Source organism: Scylla paramamosain, chromosome 32 (genome assembly GCF_035594125.1).
Source record: "Scylla paramamosain isolate STU-SP2022 chromosome 32, ASM3559412v1, whole genome shotgun sequence".
Lineage (NCBI taxonomy): Eukaryota > Metazoa > Arthropoda > Malacostraca > Decapoda > Portunidae > Scylla > Scylla paramamosain.
Window position 1 is genome coordinate 360777 of NC_087182.1, and position 20620 is coordinate 381396.

Below are 20620 nucleotides of genomic sequence, written 5' to 3' on the forward strand. Positions count from 1 at the left end.
CGTCAGATGAAATTAATAGAAGAGCGTATATTGGAGATTGTGAACAGAGAGCGTACATACTAAAGCAGACACGTCACTAGTGACGAGAAGGTGAGACGGAGTAAGATTGGGCGGAGCGGGAAGGAAACCGTCGTCCTTTGTTAGGGCGGGAGGACAGACAGGAAATCTAGTAATCCATTGGAGTTTTTACAGTACAGTTCTCTCACCCTCTCCCTTACCTCTCCTTCTTTCGTGTAGTAGTGGTTTCTCTCACCATCTCCTTCCTTTACCTCTCCTCCTTTGCTCCCTTCCTTCGTGTAACAGAGTGGTTTCTCTCACTCATCTCCTTCCCTTATCTCCTCTTCTTCCCTCCTTTATCAGTTTTACTTATCTCACAAGTTCATCCATGTGCTTTTTCTCCCCTTCTCGCATTCTTAGATCTTCATATAAGTGTTTCATCTCTCTTTTATCCCTTTGAATTCATTCTTCTCTCAAGCGTTTATTTATCAGCTAATATCTCCCTTCTTCTCTCCTTCTCACGTCTTTATCGCTGCGTTTATCTCCATCTCTCTCTCTCTCCCTTTTTTTCCCTCCCTCAAAACTTCATCTCATTTTTTTTTTTTTTTTAACAACAACCAAAGTCTTCGAGGGACTCACGCTTACTGGGTCACTTGGCTGCAAGGTTCATCCCTGCGTGCACTGGACTGGATCTATTACTCGATCACTCACTCAGCTACTGCCTCTCTCCCCTCGCTTCCCCGGATATTAGCACCCAACTCCCGACTCTCAACATCTTGTCCCCAGTGCTGCATCTGGGACCATATTCTGAAACACTTCTGCGCCTCACCTCTATTATTACATTCCAAAGGCTTTAGTTTAAATGACACGGGTTTTTAAGGATGTTTTTTTTACGGTTCTATTGACAGATTAACAATATTTCTACATTATTAACAGGAGAAATATTCTTGAGAACCCAGCTTTTGAAAAAAAAAGTCGTGGTGAGAGACCAAAGTGCTTCAGCATACGAGAGAGAATGTTGTGCACTCTCTCTCTCTCTCTCTCTCTCTCTCTCTCTCTCTCTCTCTCTCTCTCTCTCTCTCTCTCTCTCTCTCTCTCTCTCTCTCTCTCTCTCTCTCTCTCTCGTCATTTATTTGTACTGGGTGGATTTACTACTACTACTACTACTACTACTATAATAATAATAATAATAATAATAATAATAGTAATTATAATAATAATAATAATAATAATAATAATAATAATAATAATAAATAGTATTCACAGCAATATCTCATGTGATGAGCATGAGGCGACTATTATCATCATTAACATTAATATTACTAGTGTAGATTTAATAGGGCACTTTAACAAATGATGAATCAAATTCATAGATGGGGAAGACAGGTGGATTATACATGTGTAGCCCTACTGGCTTCATGTACATGTACTATCTTTCTTCATATGTTCTTATATCATCTCACAGCCTCCCTCATGTCCTTATATTGTTATCAGGCAATGGTAATTACTCCCAGTGAGGTCTCAGAAGCACTGGATGGTGGGGTGCTGTGAACTTATCTATGACCCAGCTGTGACCTCCCTTTTCTCTCTCTCTCTCTCTCTCTCTCTCTCTCTCTCTCTCTCTCTCTCTCTCTCTCTCTCTCTCTCTCTCTCTCTCTCTCTCTCTCTCTCTCTCTCTCTCTCTCTCTCTCTCTCTCTCTCTCTCTCTCTCTCTCTCTCTATATATATATATATATATATATATATATAGTAACTGTCTTGCTTACACTGACTATGCAGGCTTCCTTGCTCATATTGGTTTGTCCCCACAGGGTCGGCTGGGCAGCCTGGTCCGGGGCGGGGAGATGGAGCGATGGCAGGAGGTGGTGCAGTACTTAGGTCTGCCCAACCCCCACCACACTCAGGCCCCCCACACGCCCATGGCCGCCCACGGAACCTCACCCACCCACTCCCACGGGCATGGGCCACCTCTCCACCATCCGCATGCCCTCTACCCATCACATGAGACCTCGCCGTCCACGCCTGCCGCACCAGTGCCCAGGGGTGTGCTACTCAACAATGCCACCCTCCCACCACCGATGCCAGATCCCATGACCCACAACATCACCTACACCAACAGTATGGGTGAGTACAGAGTCTGTTTTTTTTTAATTCCTTACCTCCACTCAACTAGGGCCAGTATTCAGAAATGCTCCACTCTTCCACTACAAGTATCTTCTAAGGCCATAGAGATGATTAGCTAGGTTGACAAGAGTGTTTCTTCTGTTAATAATGTAGAAATCTTGTTATTCTGCCTCTAGAAATGTAAAAACACCCTTGAAAACCTTTGTCACTTTAACTAGGCCCTATTAAAAGTAGTGGAGGTGTGGGCAGAAGTATTTCAGAATATGGTCTTAGGCGATTACCTTGTGACAGTGAAGTCATACAAATACTCACCTCCATCACCCCAAATAGCATCAGCTGAGATAATGATAATGATTCTTTATGGTAATTAGTGCCTTGTGTCCTTACAGGTGCCTCAAGCCATCTCGTGACAAGCAGCATGAACCTCACCAATAGCTCTGATCTAGCTGGCAGTGACCACAGTCAGTACAAGATGGAAGCTACTACTACCCTTCCCTCAGAGATGATGTACTACCAGGTATGACAAGGAAACTTTTCTCTCTCATTTATATTTCATTATTCAAATCCAAAAAGATAAGATAATAGTGCTATAAGACGCTCATAAGCAGAAGTTGAGTAACCTTCTGCATTTGCTTCCACCGTGTTTTGCATTTTCCTTCAGTCCTAATTCCTTCAGTTTGCTGATAATTTCCTAATTGACAGGTAATAATTGAATTTTCATTTAGATATATGAGCAACAACTGGGTCTTTTGCAATTCCATTATTCTTTTGTTTTGTCTTCTAAAAGGACCTAAGATCAAGAAAGCACTGCATAGAGTGGAAATCAGTATGGCGGGCTACTGTTATTACCCATGACTGTACAAATAGATAATATATAAACAACAGTCTTGTAACTCATTTCAGAACAGAAGTCTTGATGGCTTTGAGATGAATGACACCACAGACAGACTCATATCCGATGTTCTCTCAGCAGAGGTAGACCATTTGTCAAGATGAACGTGTATCTAGATAGATGTGTTCAAATTCCCCCAAAACATCCTAACACCTTGGCATACATGTGAACCTGTACTGTGTGGACAGATATTAATTAAACTCTTTACATTTTTTCTTCTTTTTTTGTATTGAAAAAGAGACTTACCACTTGCATATTACCTAAATTTATGAGTTTCAATGGAGAATAAACAGAATTCATCTGCACTGATTCTTACTACAGTCAGTCAGAACCAAATGGAAGTATTTCAGAGTGTGGTCAATGAATAAATAACTTTGCCTAAAAGAGGTACTACTGGCCTTCAAAGTGTGAAAAAAAACTCTCACTCACAGCATGGCATCATATTAGCATGTACAAATCAGATCCTATTCACAGTGTGAAAACTAATTACTTAATATCCACTGAATCATCCATAGGGCACTACAGAAGGATCAGAATGTCTTTGTCACTGGCATGAATATGTGGCATCATATAAGAGCATATTTTGTAATGGCAGTATAAATATATGAATGATTATCTTTCAGAACACAAGTACAGAAATGAACCAGACAACAGATGGGCTCCTGTCATCCATCCTCAATGATGAGGCATTGGGCCTAATGGAGATGGCCATGAGTGACTGTGAGTACCTACCTCCCACTCCCTGTACTACATTGTCCTCACTCTCACTGTCCTTATGTGTGCTTTGTCCCAACACTTGACATGGGAAACAGGTAGATATAAAAGTGTATAAAGTTGCTTCAATCTTTATACCTGTCAGAATTTGTAGTTTAAGTTTGATAAAGTACAGGGGATCATGAGCTTGAATCAATCCTATAGAGGTACAGTTAGTAATGATGTGAGTATTTTAATATCAATGGCTGCTTCATTAAACACCACTTATATCTGCCACTGCATTAACAGCTGCTCTGTGTTAAGCATTCCAATATATAAGCCATTAAAAATATAAAAAGACTAATTTTAATAATGGTAGAACTACATAATACTTAAAGAACTGCAATATTCTTCATGGTGGGGACAGTAGTAAATAGTGGGTCCTTTAACGACTTTTAGTATGTCTTTTTATTTGTGTTGACTTGACTCCATATGCATATGAAGGATTGCATCAGCCTGCATGTCCTACACCAATCCCAAATCCCATGCATTCATTATGTAACTTATCTAAACTATCACAACCCCAGCTATTCTTCTCACCTGCACCATTCTGTATGTGATACTTCACCCTGTCTTTAATGATTGCATTCACCCATTTAATATGTGTCTTCAATGATTGCATTCACCCATTTATTACTTAACTTGTGTCCTAAGTATTGTGAATTCTGACAGGAGCCTGCATAATATCCACTCCATGAAGCAAACTAGGCAGCACCTCTTCATGCCACATTGGGCAGTCAGAATCTCATATTTTAAAGGTTTAACAGGTTATTGTTGAAAAGTACAGTAGGGATATAAAAAAAAAAAAAACAGGGAGGCGGGGGGTACAAAGCATGGAAACAAAAGAAAAAGTAAAAGTAGCTAAATGTATATTTTTGAGATACATAAGATTATAAGTATGCAATCATGCTCAGATCTCACAGATAGACACCCTGTAGTCCTCATTGACAGGCAGGCCTATATTTTCAAGTTGTTAATTCAGTTGTAAATCATCAGATATAATGTTTACTTGTTTTTAGAGATATGGCATTCTTTAAGGTGTTTGTATAGAAATATTCTTAATCCCTAGACTGAGATTAGCCTGCATAGGCTTACCTGTTAAGTTCATATGTATCATCTTTATTTTTACTCCCAGCCACAAAAGAATATGTTAGATAGCACAATAGCACTTAATGTTAAGGACTTGTATGGACCTAAAGATCTGAACACTCACAGAATAAAAGAAACATATGTTAGTGGATATCTTAATGCTTCGTATAATTTATTCCACATTAAATCACTACATATTCAATAAGGCGATCTATTTGCTGATTTACTACAGCAAGAACTCTGATATCTGTGACATTTCTTCCCGTGAACTAGCTTTTATCCTCTTGTTGAGAACATATCTAGTTATCTCCTTTTACTTTCTCCAAGCTGTAGTAATTTTTTTCTTTGATGTTGATGTTATTAATCATTGCTTAATGTATGTTGCCAACTTGCATGAATGAACTAATGTTTTGTTGCTGATTTTGTCATCCGTTATGCTATGTTGTATGAAACTACATTTGTATGTCATCCCTTGCCTTTTAGAACAGATATAATTGTTTTGTGTATGAGACTTCGCATGACTCCACTTCCTTGATCTCAAGCAGGAGTTCATATATGTTAATATTAGTAATCATAAAATATATATATACATAATGTAAGACTTTTGGGGGGGTCAAAAATTCATGTGATTTTTACATTGCCTCAGGTGATTCTCTTGTGTGCATATATTGAAGTGTAGCTTTTTGAAGTCATAATGGGTGTTTTTATACTAGTTACTTGTTGACAGTTCAATCAGTTTGCTTTTAAGTGTTGGGCTAAGATAAGGTAGAAAGTCAAGCACAGAGCATAACTACAGCATTAGTGTTATTGCCGGGCACAGCTGGTTGTGCGCTACCTCAGCTGAGTGGTGAGGATGGTGTGGACGTCTCCAGTGACTCAGCGGTGTCTTCCCTTAGTCCTGACGAGCCCTGGAGCTCACTCGACCACACTACACAGCCCTCAGGTACACATCCCTCACATACACTAACACCGCCGCCACACAGCTGCTGCACACAATGGCAGCCCACATCATGATACAAAAATAACATGTCACTTACTAAACAGTGTGGTACTGAATGTGTGAATCCTGTGTTACATTTTTCAAGGTTAGCTTTGAATTTTCATTATGTTCAAACTGCTCAATAAAGTATATAATGAAGATGATATCCTAAAGAGTTACACATATAGTGTAAAACAAAGTCAAGTGAAATACTGTTCCTCATTATGCAAGTTGGCAATTTATATTCTTCTGAAATATGTATGCTGAGTAGGTATTGATTCTTCCTTCACTTGATCATATTACCACTCATTCTCTTGTACTTGACAGTTTCTCACACTTTTGCATCCACTCATTGGTGCAGGAAGCATTGCATGTCATGGGCATGTAGATGAAGGAGGTATCACTCTTCTTAGCATCTTATATTCTACTATCCTTAATTAACCAGATCAATAGTGAGTGGAGCCACTAAGACATGAAAGCCAATTTTAACTCACAGATAGTGGCAGTAGGAATCAGAGTGGAGACTACAACACTGGGAGCTATCGCTATGCTGCTGAGGATCCTCATCGCATGCCTTCAATACCCCTGAAGAAACAACACATGTATGGACGAGGTAAAAAAACTCTTGTAGATAAATTAAAATAATAGTAATCTATACTTCAAAGATATACTGTAGTGAGATGGAATGTGACAGAAAGACAGGCCTTTTTTTAATGTGTTAAAGTTTTGTCTACATGAAAGGGGGGTTTGGCAAGGACTTTAAAAAAAGTATAGTGAAAAAAGAGCCTATTTAATTGTCATTTCCTAGAGATTTATATGCAAAGAGAGAGAGAGAGAGAGAGAGAGAGAGAGAGAGAGAGAGAGAAAGTGATACCTTTCTCTCCAATGAAGGTGGAGCAGGAGGCCTTGGGGGTGGAAGCAGCAGTGGGGTTGCTAATGTGGGTGGATATGGGAGTCACTACCCTCAGCCCCCAAGTCTACCAGTCATGGAGGGAGCCACAGCCCTCGACCCAGCAGAGATGAAGTACTCCTGCACCATGGACTTCCGTTCACAAGGTAAGCACTTCAGCATGTAATGAGTGGCAAGGAGGTAAGAAGTATTACTGTGCAAGTGTATTGGTGAGACAGTCAAGGTTGGTATGAATTCCCTGTGTCACCAGATCAGTTTTTTTTTTTTTTTTTTTCTCCTAGATGCTCCAATGTAGGGCATGACACAAATAGCTATAAGTGAATGGAATGTGGTGGTGACAGGAAGAACTGGATGAAGTAGAAGTAGTACTTTATTTCCCTAATATTTGGTTTTTGCTTCCTTCATTTTCTGAAAAGGTAACTGGTGAAACAATAAAACATTAGAATAATAAAATAATCTGTCTCATCTCATGTTTCCATTGCACACAAGGAGTATTTTATGTGCAGGAAATCACTATCTGCTGCTGCCGCTCCTCTATTATGACTCAAATTTTCAGAGGATATGGACCATATTGATCCATATTCTCTGAAATCATTACTCTGGAGTAGATCAATCCCTGCAAGAAATGTACTAGACTTTTTAAGGTTTTGCCAATATTTTTTTTCCTTGTAGAGTCCATAACCCTGCAATACTAATGAAATTGCTTAAGGTATGGCCAATTAACCAAGTATTTGTATAACTAGGAATTAGTGTGAAAGTATGGGAAAGTGTGTTACAGGTGATCAAGTCGTTACTTCTCTTTTATGTTAATCAAGTAACCGCATCCTGAAGTCTACATAATTCACAATATGTGGAATTTTGGAGAGAGAGAGAGAGAGAGAGAGAGAGAGAGAGAGAGAGAGAGAGAGAGAGAGAGAGAGAGAGAGAGAGAGAGAGTTCAGTACATATCTCAATTAATGAAATGCTGCCCATGCCAAAAACGTGACTGTGCAACAATACACTGTGTATATATAATAACCAAGGTTGTCGATTTTCGTTGCAATCATGTTGCTGCTGCTGATGATGATGATGTTAGCATCATTATCACCATCATCAGCTGCTGCTGGTGCTGCTACTGCTGCTGCTATTTAATATTTCCTTGAACTATTTTTAGAATTAACGTGTGTGTGTGTGTGTGTGTGTGTGTGTGTGTGTGTGCAGTGGTATATATATGAAAACGTGATCAGCATATTACGTACTAGACACTGGTTATCATTTTACTGCGGTTTTATTTCAAAATAAAACTGCGATATATCATAATGAAGCGAGGTGGTTGTATGGCCATGTTTTGCGTCCATAATGAAGGTAAGTGTGCTTTTAACATGTCATGATGGTATGTAAAGCACACACTGTAAGGCACCATACATTATTAACGCAGCGTTGTGGGCAGGAATGGAACAAGACCGTTTTTTTTTTTTTTTTTTTTTTAACCAGTCATATGCTAAACTGCATCATCCCGACTCCGCGACTGCATTTATGAGGCCATGGTGCAAGTTAATGAGGTTTTCGAGGACGTGTTCCTGATTCTAGGAATATTTTAATTCTGTATCAGCGTTGGCAACACAAGAACTGAATGAGAACAAGAATTTCATGTAACTTTTGAAAATAGTTCATGTGAATTAACAGCATTTCAAAATACGGCTGTGACAGCGTGTATCCAATTACGTAAATCTGGGGGAGTGAAACTTTGTTCCCGCATCAATTCCCAGGCGTGCAGGGAAGGGATACTTGGGAGAACGAGGCTTGCAGCGCTGCAGTCTGGCTCTGCTAACTTGCCAAGTGAGGATGACTCAGTAACAGTGTGGTTGTGGAGGCCACGGCCAGGCGGCGCCACCTCACAGCACCACCACTTACCACCATCACAACCATCACCATTACACTTTGCCACTAACTTTATTGTCACGCTTAAAACACCACAACCATACTTCTATTTAAATTCAAAGCACCTTTATATCTCCCCGCATGTAAAGAATAAGGTACTTTGGGGACAGAAATAGTGGTAATATTAGATGGCGGAATAAGAGTATCTGGTAGCTGACGGTGTCGAGTGAAGGTAAACATCAACAGTGTGTGGCGGCGGCTGTGTGATGGTGGTGTATGTGGTGTGAGTTCAGGGCTGTGCTGGGCTGCTGGAACACTGCACCTGGAACTGTATTAGTGTGACATTAGTGCAATGTGAGATGTTTGGGTGATGAGTGGATGCTGTGCGGGGGAGGAGAGAAGAAGGGAGCTGGAGGATTGAAATAAGACTGCCTTGCATATAAATAACCTTGTCTGGCACGGTGTTGTGTCTGTCTGTCTGTCTGTCTGGTGGTGTGTCTGACGCTAGGAAACTGCAGCTGCTTCACGCACTGTATCATACACTCTAACGTATTCTGTCGTATTCAAGGTATTTTTGGTACTTTCTACTTGTAATGGGGTCCGCAGCTAATTATGTAATGAAAAGTAGCCAATTTTGTAGGACATAGTGGTGAAGAGAAATAGTATATTATTATTATTATTATTATTATTATATTTATTTATTTATTTTTTATCTGCTGAAAGAAGTATTCTTGTTTAATGCCTTATAGTATCCAAAGGTTGCTGCTGCTTGTTTTGGCTGGTGTGGGAGAGGAGTACAAAAAATAAGTAAATAAGGGAATAATACTATAGTGTTTTTTGCAGACACTGAAATAAATATATGATATGGTGTAACGTATATAAAGCACTGCGGTATTAGTCTGTTATGTGGAAGTAAGGAGATGCATTTATTGATTTGAATGTAGGGAGGCAAGGGATCAGTGTTGTGTGTGAAGTGTGATGATGCCATGAGTGGATGGCCAGGATGGGCGGCAGTGATGACAGCCCACCTGCCGTTGGACAGATACAGGTGCGGGAATCTTTCAGTTTTTTCAACACATTTGCTAAATTAGTCCCAGGTAAATATAATTCAGAATATTTTTGTTTGTTTTCTTAAGTACATAATTATTATTACAATACAATGGGTGGCATTCTTAGCATAGCCTTTCATGAAAGCATAAGAACCAATGGCTAAATGTTTCAGCATTCATATTTAGTTTGTATTTGTTGATTTGATACCTCCAGTCTTGGAGAGGCAGCCATGTTTGTTATGTTTGACCTCAAGGTTTTGTCTACCACAGGCAAGCAGAGACTATGACAGGCTACTGGTGATGTTGAGGTGAAGGTGCTGTTGGTGCTTTCCATATACTGTCATTGTCTCTGCTAAACCACATTAAGAGTTCTCATATAGACAAGGCCTTGATATTACTATTTATTTTCCAGTTGATGAGTTTTGTGGCTACATGAACTTGCCTGTAGAATCAGAATTCATGTAACGCAATATGTGAGGAGTAGCACAGCATAACATGGAAAACACCACCATGGCTGATAGCAAGCTTTTAAATCCCCAGTATTCTTCAATTCATTTTTTTTTTCAAAGCCTAATTTCTTGAGAGAGAGAGAGAGAGAGAGAGAGAGAGAGAGAGAGAGAAGGGGGAAACCATGTTATACAGTGGAGCAGGGTTAGACAGTGAATTACTCCATTTTTCTTTCACTGGTGCTTACCAAGTTCTGCCATGTGATGTCTTATATAATACATGCATGAGACAACACAAGTTACTGAGTGATTATATTTGAAGTACCCACATTCAAATGGTCCTCACAGCAGTGCAAAAACTGTTTTTCCAGATAGCTCTCAGCAAGGAGCAAATTTGTGTTTTCTTATCTTGAGATATATTAGCACACAAAGGATTTTTTTTTAACAATTGGTGCTTTGTTCATGTTGCAATACAATGAGGCAAAACACCATTGCTGTGGCTGGACATGCTGGACACAAAATTTCCTCTACATGGGTGAATGTCCCATCAATTACAGCAGGCCAAGCAGACAGTGCTTAGGTCCATATTCTGAAACATTTCTGCTCTGCACCTCTACTTCATTCAAAAGGCTCTAGTTGAAATTACTTGGGTTTTTAAGGGTGTTTTTCTGGTTCTAGTGACAGATTAACAATATATATATATATATATATATATATATATATATATATATATATATATATATATATATATATATATATATATATATATATATATACAGTGGAATCTCAGTTCACAAGCTTAATCTGTACTATGACTCGGTTTACTACCCAAAGTGTTTTCAAACCGAAACAGTTTTTCTCATTGAAATCAGTGTAAATACAATTAATCTGTTCCATCTTCAGAAACATTGCATTTTTTAATTTTTGAAATATTTTTCTGTGACAAAGAATAAAGAATGAAATTAAGATAACATTAATTATAGACAAATAGCAGTAAATTAAGCAAAACAGTACATGTACACTGTACTTAACCTTGGTCATAGATAGTTACTGGCACAGTTGGAGGACAGAGGAGGAGAGGAGGAAGCTACTGCTTTGAAGGGGAATCCCCTTCCATGAAAACACTGGGCAGCTCTGTTTTAGTCTCTCTCTCTCTCTCTCTCTCTCTCTCTCTCTCTCTCTCTCTCTCTCTCTCTCTCTCTCTCTCTCTCTCTCTCTCTCTCTCTCTCTCTCTCTCTCTCTCTCTCTCTCTCTCTCTGACCTTTTTAGGTGTGCATTAGTACATAAGCAAAACATGTAGAGATTGAAATACACAAAAAATCAATAGAGATTTTCACATTCAGTATATACATCACTACATCATGTGACTGTTATGTCTGTGGCAGTAGAGAGAGGGAGGGGGAGAGACAAGGAGTAGAGAGACTAATGTGGGGAGAAAGATAGGCAGTAGGATACCATTTACATACATATACATTAGTATATTCTTCATGATCATACAGATTGTTGATTTCGTCATGTTGTACTGCCTGGCAATGTCAGGAACACGAATGCCATTCATGCTTCATTATTATTTCCTTTTTGAATTCCACAGTAATACATAGTCCTCCTTTTACCACTATAGCTTCTTACATTTCAGGAGCCATAATAATGCTAAAATAACTCAGTAACAGTGAAAGACCCAAAAAGTAAAGTCTACAAACACAACACTTGAACTTGAACAAACAGTGTTCACAGCAGACACTCCAAAACACAGCCAAACTTGTGTTTACCGGCTGAGGGCATTTGTGGGGTGTTTGTGCGTTCCCACACTGAAACACCGTTCATGAACTGATGCAAAAATTGCTAAAATCTGTTCATGAACAGGAACATTCATGAACCAAGGTTCCACTGTATTATGAGAACCCAGCTAATCATCTATGTAACCTTGAAAATAGTTATGGTGAGAGAGAAGTGCATTTCATAATATGGGCCTTTGAATTGTGTCACTGAATTGAGAGTACTCAACTTTAAATTATTGGATTGCAATAGTTTGAACATTATTTTAAAGAAAGAAGTAACAAATGTATTTTACCATATTTCAAACTCTTGATTCTAGTTAATTATATTTAAATTGTTCATCGCAACAAAACTCATCATTTGTATTTATTTTTAAGTTCTGGCTGTGTATGATTTCTGAGACAGGCTGATCCGTGGGGAACCAGATCTTGCAGATGAATAAAAGCACCAGTGTAGCTACGTAAAACATCTTAATTCCAAAACTTAATAACACCCAGTCAACCTGCCCTCTTTATATTCTTTGAATAATTTTTTAAATCCTTTGTTTAAGTTTATATATATATATATATATATATATATATATATATATATATATATATATATATATATATATATATATATATATATATATATATATAGCTCTCACACACTTATTTGTCCACAGCTCCTTAACAAAGGCATAATCTGTCAAAACATTGGAATTAAAGATGTTTCATGTGACCACTGGTGCTTTTATTAATCTATTTTTAAGTAATCTTGTCTGCTATTGTATTATTGATAATGAGATGTATTCCAAGTGGTGGGAATCAATATTCAGCCTGTTTTGTAGAGGTTGGAAAGTCTTGAGTGTAAACCATAAGCAACCATTTAGTTTTATGGGAAGAAACATTTACAGAGAATAGGTATTAGCATGTAAGAATCAGTGCATGCTTTTGTTATCTACTGTATTTTGACCATGTGTGTACCCAGGCATATTGTTTAAATGTTAGTTAAATTAGGTAGTTGTTGTGGTACAGAAGTATCAGGATCTTGTTTGAATGATAGTTACCATTGACTTTGATTAGGTACTTGTTGTGTTATAGAAGTGTCAGGGTCTTGTTTAAAAATTATAGTTACCATTGACTTCAATTAGGTACTTCTTGTGTTACAGAAGTGTCAGGGTCTTCTGTGGAGCATGTGCAGCACAACCATACTTACCATATGTCCCCAGAGGGACCGTCAGGGCTGTCACGACCAACCTCCAGGGACAAACAGAAAAGTAAGCTGCCTACCATTACACATATGTATATATACTTATGTATAGTACATTACATGTCAGTTTTTGCCATTGCATGGCTTATTTGTGCATTTACGTCCAGTGACATCATTATTTACTTGGCAGACCGAAAGAACGATAGTGAACGGACACTGTCCAGAGATGAGAAGCGAGCCCGGGCCATGAACCTTCCCATCTCCTGTGACGACATCATCAACCTGCCTATGGATGAGTTCAATGAGCGCATCTCCAAGTATGACTTAACAGAGGCACAGCTTTCACTAATCAGAGACATTCGGCGCCGTGGCAAAAACAAGGTACGTGTTTTAAGTAACTCTGTATTTTATCTATGCACAACATACTTTTAGTGGAAGATCTTGGTGCAGGAAAATGTGCTTATCATTTATATGATGGTACTGAACCATTAAAAAAGTAATTATATTATATTTTTTTTATTAAGAACAAAATCCTTGACTTGATGCTTGCTTCCACTAGACAAAAAAGAAAGATGTTATATTAATTGGTAATGTAATGTGAGGGGGAAATCAGATTATTAAAAAAAGATGTTATACTATTTCTTTATTAAATGGAAATTTACCTTTACTTATGATACACAGCATTAGTTTAGAGACTATGGGGACATACCATTGTACATTGATGATAACCAAGATGCATTTAATAGAGGGATTTTGTAGACTTGCATCTGACTGTTCCATTTTTGCACTGGTAAGGTTGCAGCCCAGAACTGCCGGAAGCGTAAGCTGGACCAAATTACACACCTGGCTGATGAGGTGAGGGCCATTCAGAGTCGCAAGAATGACCTCTACAAGGAGTATGAATACCTAAACCTTGAACGGAACCGTATCAAGAACAAGTTTTCTTTATTGTATCGGCACATATTCCAGGTACTGCACCTCAGTGTCATGTTGACTAATTAACTAATTATTCATGCTCTTAGGACAGTTAATTTTGATATTCTTTTACCTTTTTACTGTTATTGTTCTTGTTATTATTATTATTATTAAAGGCATTGTGCAGCATACTCATGTGAAAAAGATGACAATAATATATTTGCTCTATTTAGTCAATTTGGACACAAATTGAAACTGATTGCAGAGCAGTTGCTTTCAAAAATTAAAGTTATACTAAAACTGAGAAATGTCCTAGAATTACATAAAATTGCAGTAGAATTAGATAAAAGCATTAAAAATTTCAGTCATCTAAAAACTGAAAAATAAATAAAATCATCAACATTTATTGGTGAGGGAGAACAGTGATAATTTAACACTCACTAGTGATGATGGAAGGATTTATATTTTAGAACCAAATCCATAAAGTACACTTGTAGAGGCATTATAGGAAGACAGAAACTTACCATCACTCCTGTGTTGCAGAGTCTCCGGGATCCTGATGGAAATCCATACTCACCACATGAATACTCACTGCAGCAGTCAGCAGATGGCAGTATCCTCCTTGTGCCACGTTCCTCACCAGGTCACTCAGTGGACCCCAATTCTGGTAATAAACCAAGAGGCAAGGATGATGCCAAGCAGTGAATTCTGCCTTGGTAGACAAACATGTGTTAATACCATTTTTCCCAAACTCTGCACTTCTCTACCTCAGTGAAACTCAAACTGAGTCTGAAGTACCACTCCTTGACGTGAAGATCATTTGGCAAAAGTTTATGATTTCCTTTCTGTTCTGTATATCTGTATGTAGAGGCAGTCACTGTCAAAATAATTAGTCTGGAGATGGTTTTAGATGTTTTGGTGTACACTGTGTAGAGTGTCTTCTATCTTGTGAGTTATAGCTTATTAAGCATCAAGTTTAAGTTATGCCTTTGTTGTGCATTGCTAAGGAACTTGTATATAGACTATAGCAAACTTGATGGAAGCAAGACTACTTGGTAGTTATGTCCCCCCACCCCCCAGTTTACAAAGGCTGTGATGAGAACTCATGAGTGAAGCACTTTTATGTATAGATCATGTTGTATTATAGTTTTGTATGTTTTACATTGCTGTCTTCACATCCAGTTGGCATCAATGTATGATTTATTATTCAAAAATTTGTTATCCTTGATACCTCTTCAGAGAAATAAGTTGCCCTCAGCTATTTTTAGTCATAACACCATAGCTGTATGTCAGTTCTTTAAAGGGATGGGCAAGTGTGATTTGAAATTGTTCGAGTTCCTTATGAGGTATTGAATGCAGGAGAGGTGTAAATGCCAGCACCTCCATTTTGAGTAATTAAAGGTTAAAGTTGGAGAAGGGGCAATGACATAATGTTGTCATCTAATAATGATTTTCATACATCAATGTAATTGTCTTGGCTGGTAGTTTTTAGTGATATACACATTTGCTTTATAAAAGGAGAAATAAAATAGAATATACATAAGGAATAGGCCTGCCTTTTTAGGCCTACACAACATTACAAATTAATTTTGAAAATTATGTTAATGCATAAACTTGCTATAGTTAGGTAATCAACTATAGAAGTTCTGATGGCCTCTGGCTCATACACAAATTTCTATTAATTTATAAAATACAAATGTCATGCAAAAATTCATTGGTATAAAAACAAAAAAAATATGTACATAACATGGATGTTGGCATTAACTAGAAAGGAATAAGTGTTTTAAGTTCAAAATGGTCATTACTTACACAACTGTTGCTGTTAGCATATCATGGGGTGGAAGGAGGTCAGGATTAATAATCCAACAGCAAAGAGAAGCACATGCTCTCACCATCAGGATATCAAGGAGACTAAAGCCTAATGCTCGACATAAGATGTGTGTGATTGGCAGAGAGCACATTCTCAACACACCCTGGCTATAAAGTGCACTCTCATTGGCTGGCCGCTTATGCCCCACCAGCTACCAACACCAGAGTTGAGAGGAGGTTGGAGAAAGAAAAAGTAGCTGACTTTAGAACTTGGTATAGATGAAATACCAACTCTTTTTGCTTCAAACAATTAAAAATCTGGTAAAGAAGATGTTTGGCAACGATCGTCATCCCATAAGTCAGAATGGCAATTTTTGATGGTCACGCCCCTCCTGCATTCAACGCCTCTCATGAAATAGGGAGGAAACATGACTCTGAGGAATCCCTAACATGAAATGATCTCAGCTTGACTTTTGCGAAATTTCACATTTACACATTGTGATCACTGAGCAGTGTCTAGGGCTGGTGTGCTCCCTCTGGATTAAGTACTGAGGCTTTGGATCGCTTGAATTTTTCACTTCAGCATTCAAGCTGATGTTTTATAAGTCATGTAATAGTTCTCAGGTAAAAAAAAGAAAAAAAAGAAAAAAAACTTACTAGTTGACATTGACTTGTTTTTCACATTACAATCAATGGAAAACATTATGACCTGCTTCACTATATTTGACAGCCTGTTATGTTACAGAGACTGTAACCTAAAGTGTACGTACATGATTTATAAACGTTACGAAGAATCAAATAATGAGGTTATGCACCCCACCATTTTGCTTGAAGGAGCAAAAGTGAATATGGTAAAATAAGTACAAGAATATTATTTAAAGCAAATATTTTTTGAGGTTTAGGACAATGCTTGTGGTATTTGGACTCACTCCATGTGTTTGTATGAAGTTCACTATTCAAAACCATATATTATAATTTTGCTATGATTAAGTTAGACTTTTATAAACTTTATGGTAGCATACCTTTCTGTTATCTAGAAAGGGGGATATATATATATATATATATATATATATATATATATATATATATATATATATATATATATATATATATATATATATATATATATATATATATATATATATATATATATATATATATATATATATATATATATATATATACACCGATCCATTGCCATGAAGCTTTATATATACTACATACATATATGTTCACACACACACACACACACACACACACACACACACACACACACACACACACACACACACACACACACACACACACACACACACACACACACACACACACACACACACACACACACACACACACACACACACACACACACACACACACACACACACACACACACACACACACACACACACACACACACACACACCAAGAAGAGTGCAAATACTAATATAAGAGAGGATGCACTGTTCTGCAACTGCAGGTCTATGCTGCTTGGTACCAACATTGTTGCACTTTATAACCATAATACCTCCTAACAGATAACTGCCTGAAAATGTAGTCACTGTAGTATATATTAGAGTTTTTAAATTCTTTCAATTGATCTATGTGGCCTTGCAGCATCTTCTAGATGTAGATGCAGATAATTTCTTTTTATTGTAATTACAATTGAGAGGTTAAATTTCCTTTAATAGTAATTTTTAGAAATACTTTTTCTAAAGCTTGTACATGAAATGTCAATACGTATATATTTACTTGCTTAAGGGTGGGTTTTATAAATGGCAATTAGTTTGGGACTTCATACACTAAACTTCCCAAACATATTGAACGAATAGTTATATATTCAAATAGGGTAACTTTATCAATTCTGGATATGATAAACATGCATAGGTTTTGCAGTTTGCAAGTGAATTAAAGGAAGCTTATCCCTATTTACTATCTATGGTTTATAAAGCTGTGTGTAGTTATGATAAAAGCTCATTCATGATAAGTCTACGATGGCTTGTTCAGTAATTTGTTTTAACAGAAGATCAAGTTGATGGATAACATAAATGTGAAAGTACTGAAATTTCATGATTGCATAATATTAGGGCAGAGTGAACTGTTTATATATGTTGTTTTGGAAATCACAATTAGATACCTGTTGAACAGGCTGATGAATTCTTCTAAACTGCATTATTTTGTTTTTATTTTTATTTATTTATTTATTTATTTATTTATTTATTTATTTATTTTCATATTTATTTATTTTTTTATTATCAGTATATCTATTATCATTAAAAATAATAATTTGTCACATTGTCTATGAATTTGCACTGGAGAATTCCATCAGGAAATTGGAGCACATAGTTGTGAGTGACTCCATGAACACAGAACACTGGGTAGCTCTAGTGGCAGTGTGTTGGATTTGTGGTCTTGTGGTTAGGAGCTCAGCTCAATCTTGCACCTCAGTCTTGGGATGGACTCTGTCTGGGTCATGTGACCTTTGTTGCCTGGCTCTTGGGATTCAATTGAAAACCAGCATAACTGTATCCTTAATATTGAATGAGCCTTTATCATAAGTTAAGCATACATATATACATGTTATTTGATGTATGTATACAGCATAATGATAATAATACATGTATAGATGATATTGCTTGCACACATCCACCAAAGTGTACATACAGATCCTGCTACAATACACATACATTTGAAGTGTGTGTTTCAGTATAGAACACAATGCACATGTATATATTCCCACCACATTCATTTGATCTATGCATTTTCACAGTCTTAACAGACACACATTTTATCATCATGTCTCAAGGAGCTTGGAAGGGTATTATTTTATTGAGAGACCAGCACAAACACACCCCCTTTCAGTCCATTATGGTGGTAAACTTGACAGTGCTCACACCTTTCCTCCTGGTTGAATGTTGTGTACATAGATATAATACATTACTTTTACTACTAAATGAAGATGATGAATGGTAGCATCAGTGATTATTGCCTACTATGACTATTCCCTTTTTACTGTGAGCATGGAAGTGAAGACAGATGGATTACTGTGGTGTATGAATAGTTATGAAGATTTGATTGGTCAGTGTTTTAAGTTAACTTCCTGTATAACTTTTGGTTAAGGGATAAACTTTATCACATCTGCTTTCCTGTTTCTAATGACTCGAGTAAATATTTCAAGTGTTACATTTGTATATTTTGTAGAATTAACTTAAAATTTGTGAAATTATTGAGTGACTAATGGCTTGCATAGCTTATATTGTAAAAATAAAACTAACTATCTTACTAAATTGTATCTATCAAGTAAACAATATAATTTTTAAATAGAATTTGAATCTTATCTGCTCATATGTTTTGCAAAAATTGCTCTGTGAAGTAAAAGATATTTTGATTTATCAGATATCAGTGTGCCTCCAGTGAGATATGGACCAGCATGACACACCAAATTCATCATATTAACAACAATTGTTCACTGAAGTTATCCAGTTATTCTGAAATTGGCTGGTGTTCATCATATTATAGTCAAGGTTAATTGGTTCTGGTGGAATTTCACAGAGGTAGGAGTGACACTGATTCATATGTCAGAAGTTACAATACAAAAATAATTACTCAAGTATGTGATTTCCCTTACACTAATAAATCTTAAGTTAATTGAAGTAATGGCTATTCTGTTAGTGGGTAAGGCTTTCTTTACTGCATGTTGAGACCAAGCACATAAGCATACTTTACAAATTCCAACCTAGATTTTAAGGTATGCAAATTTTTGTGACTAAATTCTTTGACTTGTATGTAAGGTCCACTGTATTTAATTTGAGCTTGTTCTTCACTTCAACTTTGATACCAACTATGGATGCCTGATATAATTTTTTGCCAAGTGGGCCAGAAACTGGTGGCTGCTTCCTTGGTTTCACCTCTTTTGGGATGTAAATATTATGTTTCCACCTTGACCATGGATTAAGTGTTATATTTGTTGAAATGTCTGAATGATTGCCGAAGGTGAAGACTGAATCAGAAAACTGCAAGAGCTTGTATTTTTATGTATGATATGGAAAGTGTTTTTAATAAAACATAAGTAGATTTCAGTCTTTCATTGTCTCTGTATGATGGTCTTGATTCAGCTGGAAAACCATGACATATTGCTCTCCTCCTGCTGCTGCTGCTGCCCTGACTTCTCCTTGTGAGTGACCTCTTATAGGTTTTCAAGGTGTTTATTTAGTTCTGGTGACAAATTAACAAGATTTCTACATTATCAACAGGACATACAGTCTTGAGAACCCAGCTAATCATCTCGGTGGTCTTAAAAGAGCAGTCGTGGTGAGAAAGCAGAGCGTTTTAGAGGGTGCCAAGGCGAGATTCAAATGTACTGAAATGTGGTAGTCACTGCCCCGAGACTTTCCTGATCCTTTATCAAAAGACGCTTTGCTCTTTCACCATGATTATTTTCAATGGCCACAGAGTGCTTCTCCAGTTAATCGTGTAGAAATATTGTTAGTCTGTCACCAAAACCGTAAAAACACCCTTAATCCAGACTTGGGATAAGAGTTCAAATCAATTAATCGTGTTTTTCACACTAACCAAAACACCATCCAAGAAGGGCCCATAAGAGTCAATCAAGTCTGGATATGCTTGGTAGTAGATACTAGTGCATCACCAGTCATGGAAATAGCTGAACAGAGATCAAGAGACACTGCCAATAGTTGAAAAAGTGGTGTGACATTGATCAAGTATTCATAGCGATGAATTGCGAATTTACAGAAATATAGTTTATAATCCAAAGTACCAGCACAAAACCGTCAACCACTCTATGCAGTTCGTTGACCAGCAGACAGGCAT

At 37.3% G+C, this 20620-nt stretch overlaps 1 protein-coding gene across 10 annotated transcripts in view; it reads left to right on the forward strand.

The window, feature by feature from the left end:
* The window catches only part of LOC135088936 (segmentation protein cap'n'collar-like), a 136444-nt gene extending 116580 nt beyond the window's left edge, over positions 1 to 19864 (forward strand). For 4 of the 10 annotated variants that reach the window (XM_063984003.1, XM_063984001.1, XM_063983997.1 and 1 more), the window contains exons 2-12: positions 1809 to 2121; positions 2511 to 2638; positions 3025 to 3096; positions 3637 to 3733; positions 5676 to 5798; positions 6331 to 6447; positions 6726 to 6890; positions 13026 to 13133; positions 13257 to 13447; positions 13862 to 14035; positions 14525 to 19864. In XM_063984003.1, coding sequence (XP_063840073.1) covers positions 1842 to 2121; positions 2511 to 2638; positions 3025 to 3096; positions 3637 to 3733; positions 5676 to 5798; positions 6331 to 6447; positions 6726 to 6890; positions 13026 to 13133; positions 13257 to 13447; positions 13862 to 14035; positions 14525 to 14686 — 1617 coding nt within the window. In that variant the 5' untranslated portion in view covers positions 1809 to 1841 and the 3' untranslated portion in view covers positions 14687 to 19864. The remainder of the gene's footprint in view (positions 1 to 1808; positions 2122 to 2510; positions 2639 to 3024; positions 3097 to 3636; positions 3734 to 5675; positions 5799 to 6330; positions 6448 to 6725; positions 6891 to 13025; positions 13134 to 13256; positions 13448 to 13861; positions 14036 to 14524) is intronic. The other 6 variants (XM_063983998.1, XM_063984006.1, XM_063984005.1 and 3 more) reach the window with 4 other exon arrangements.
* The last annotated feature ends 756 nt before the right edge of the window (positions 19865 to 20620 follow it).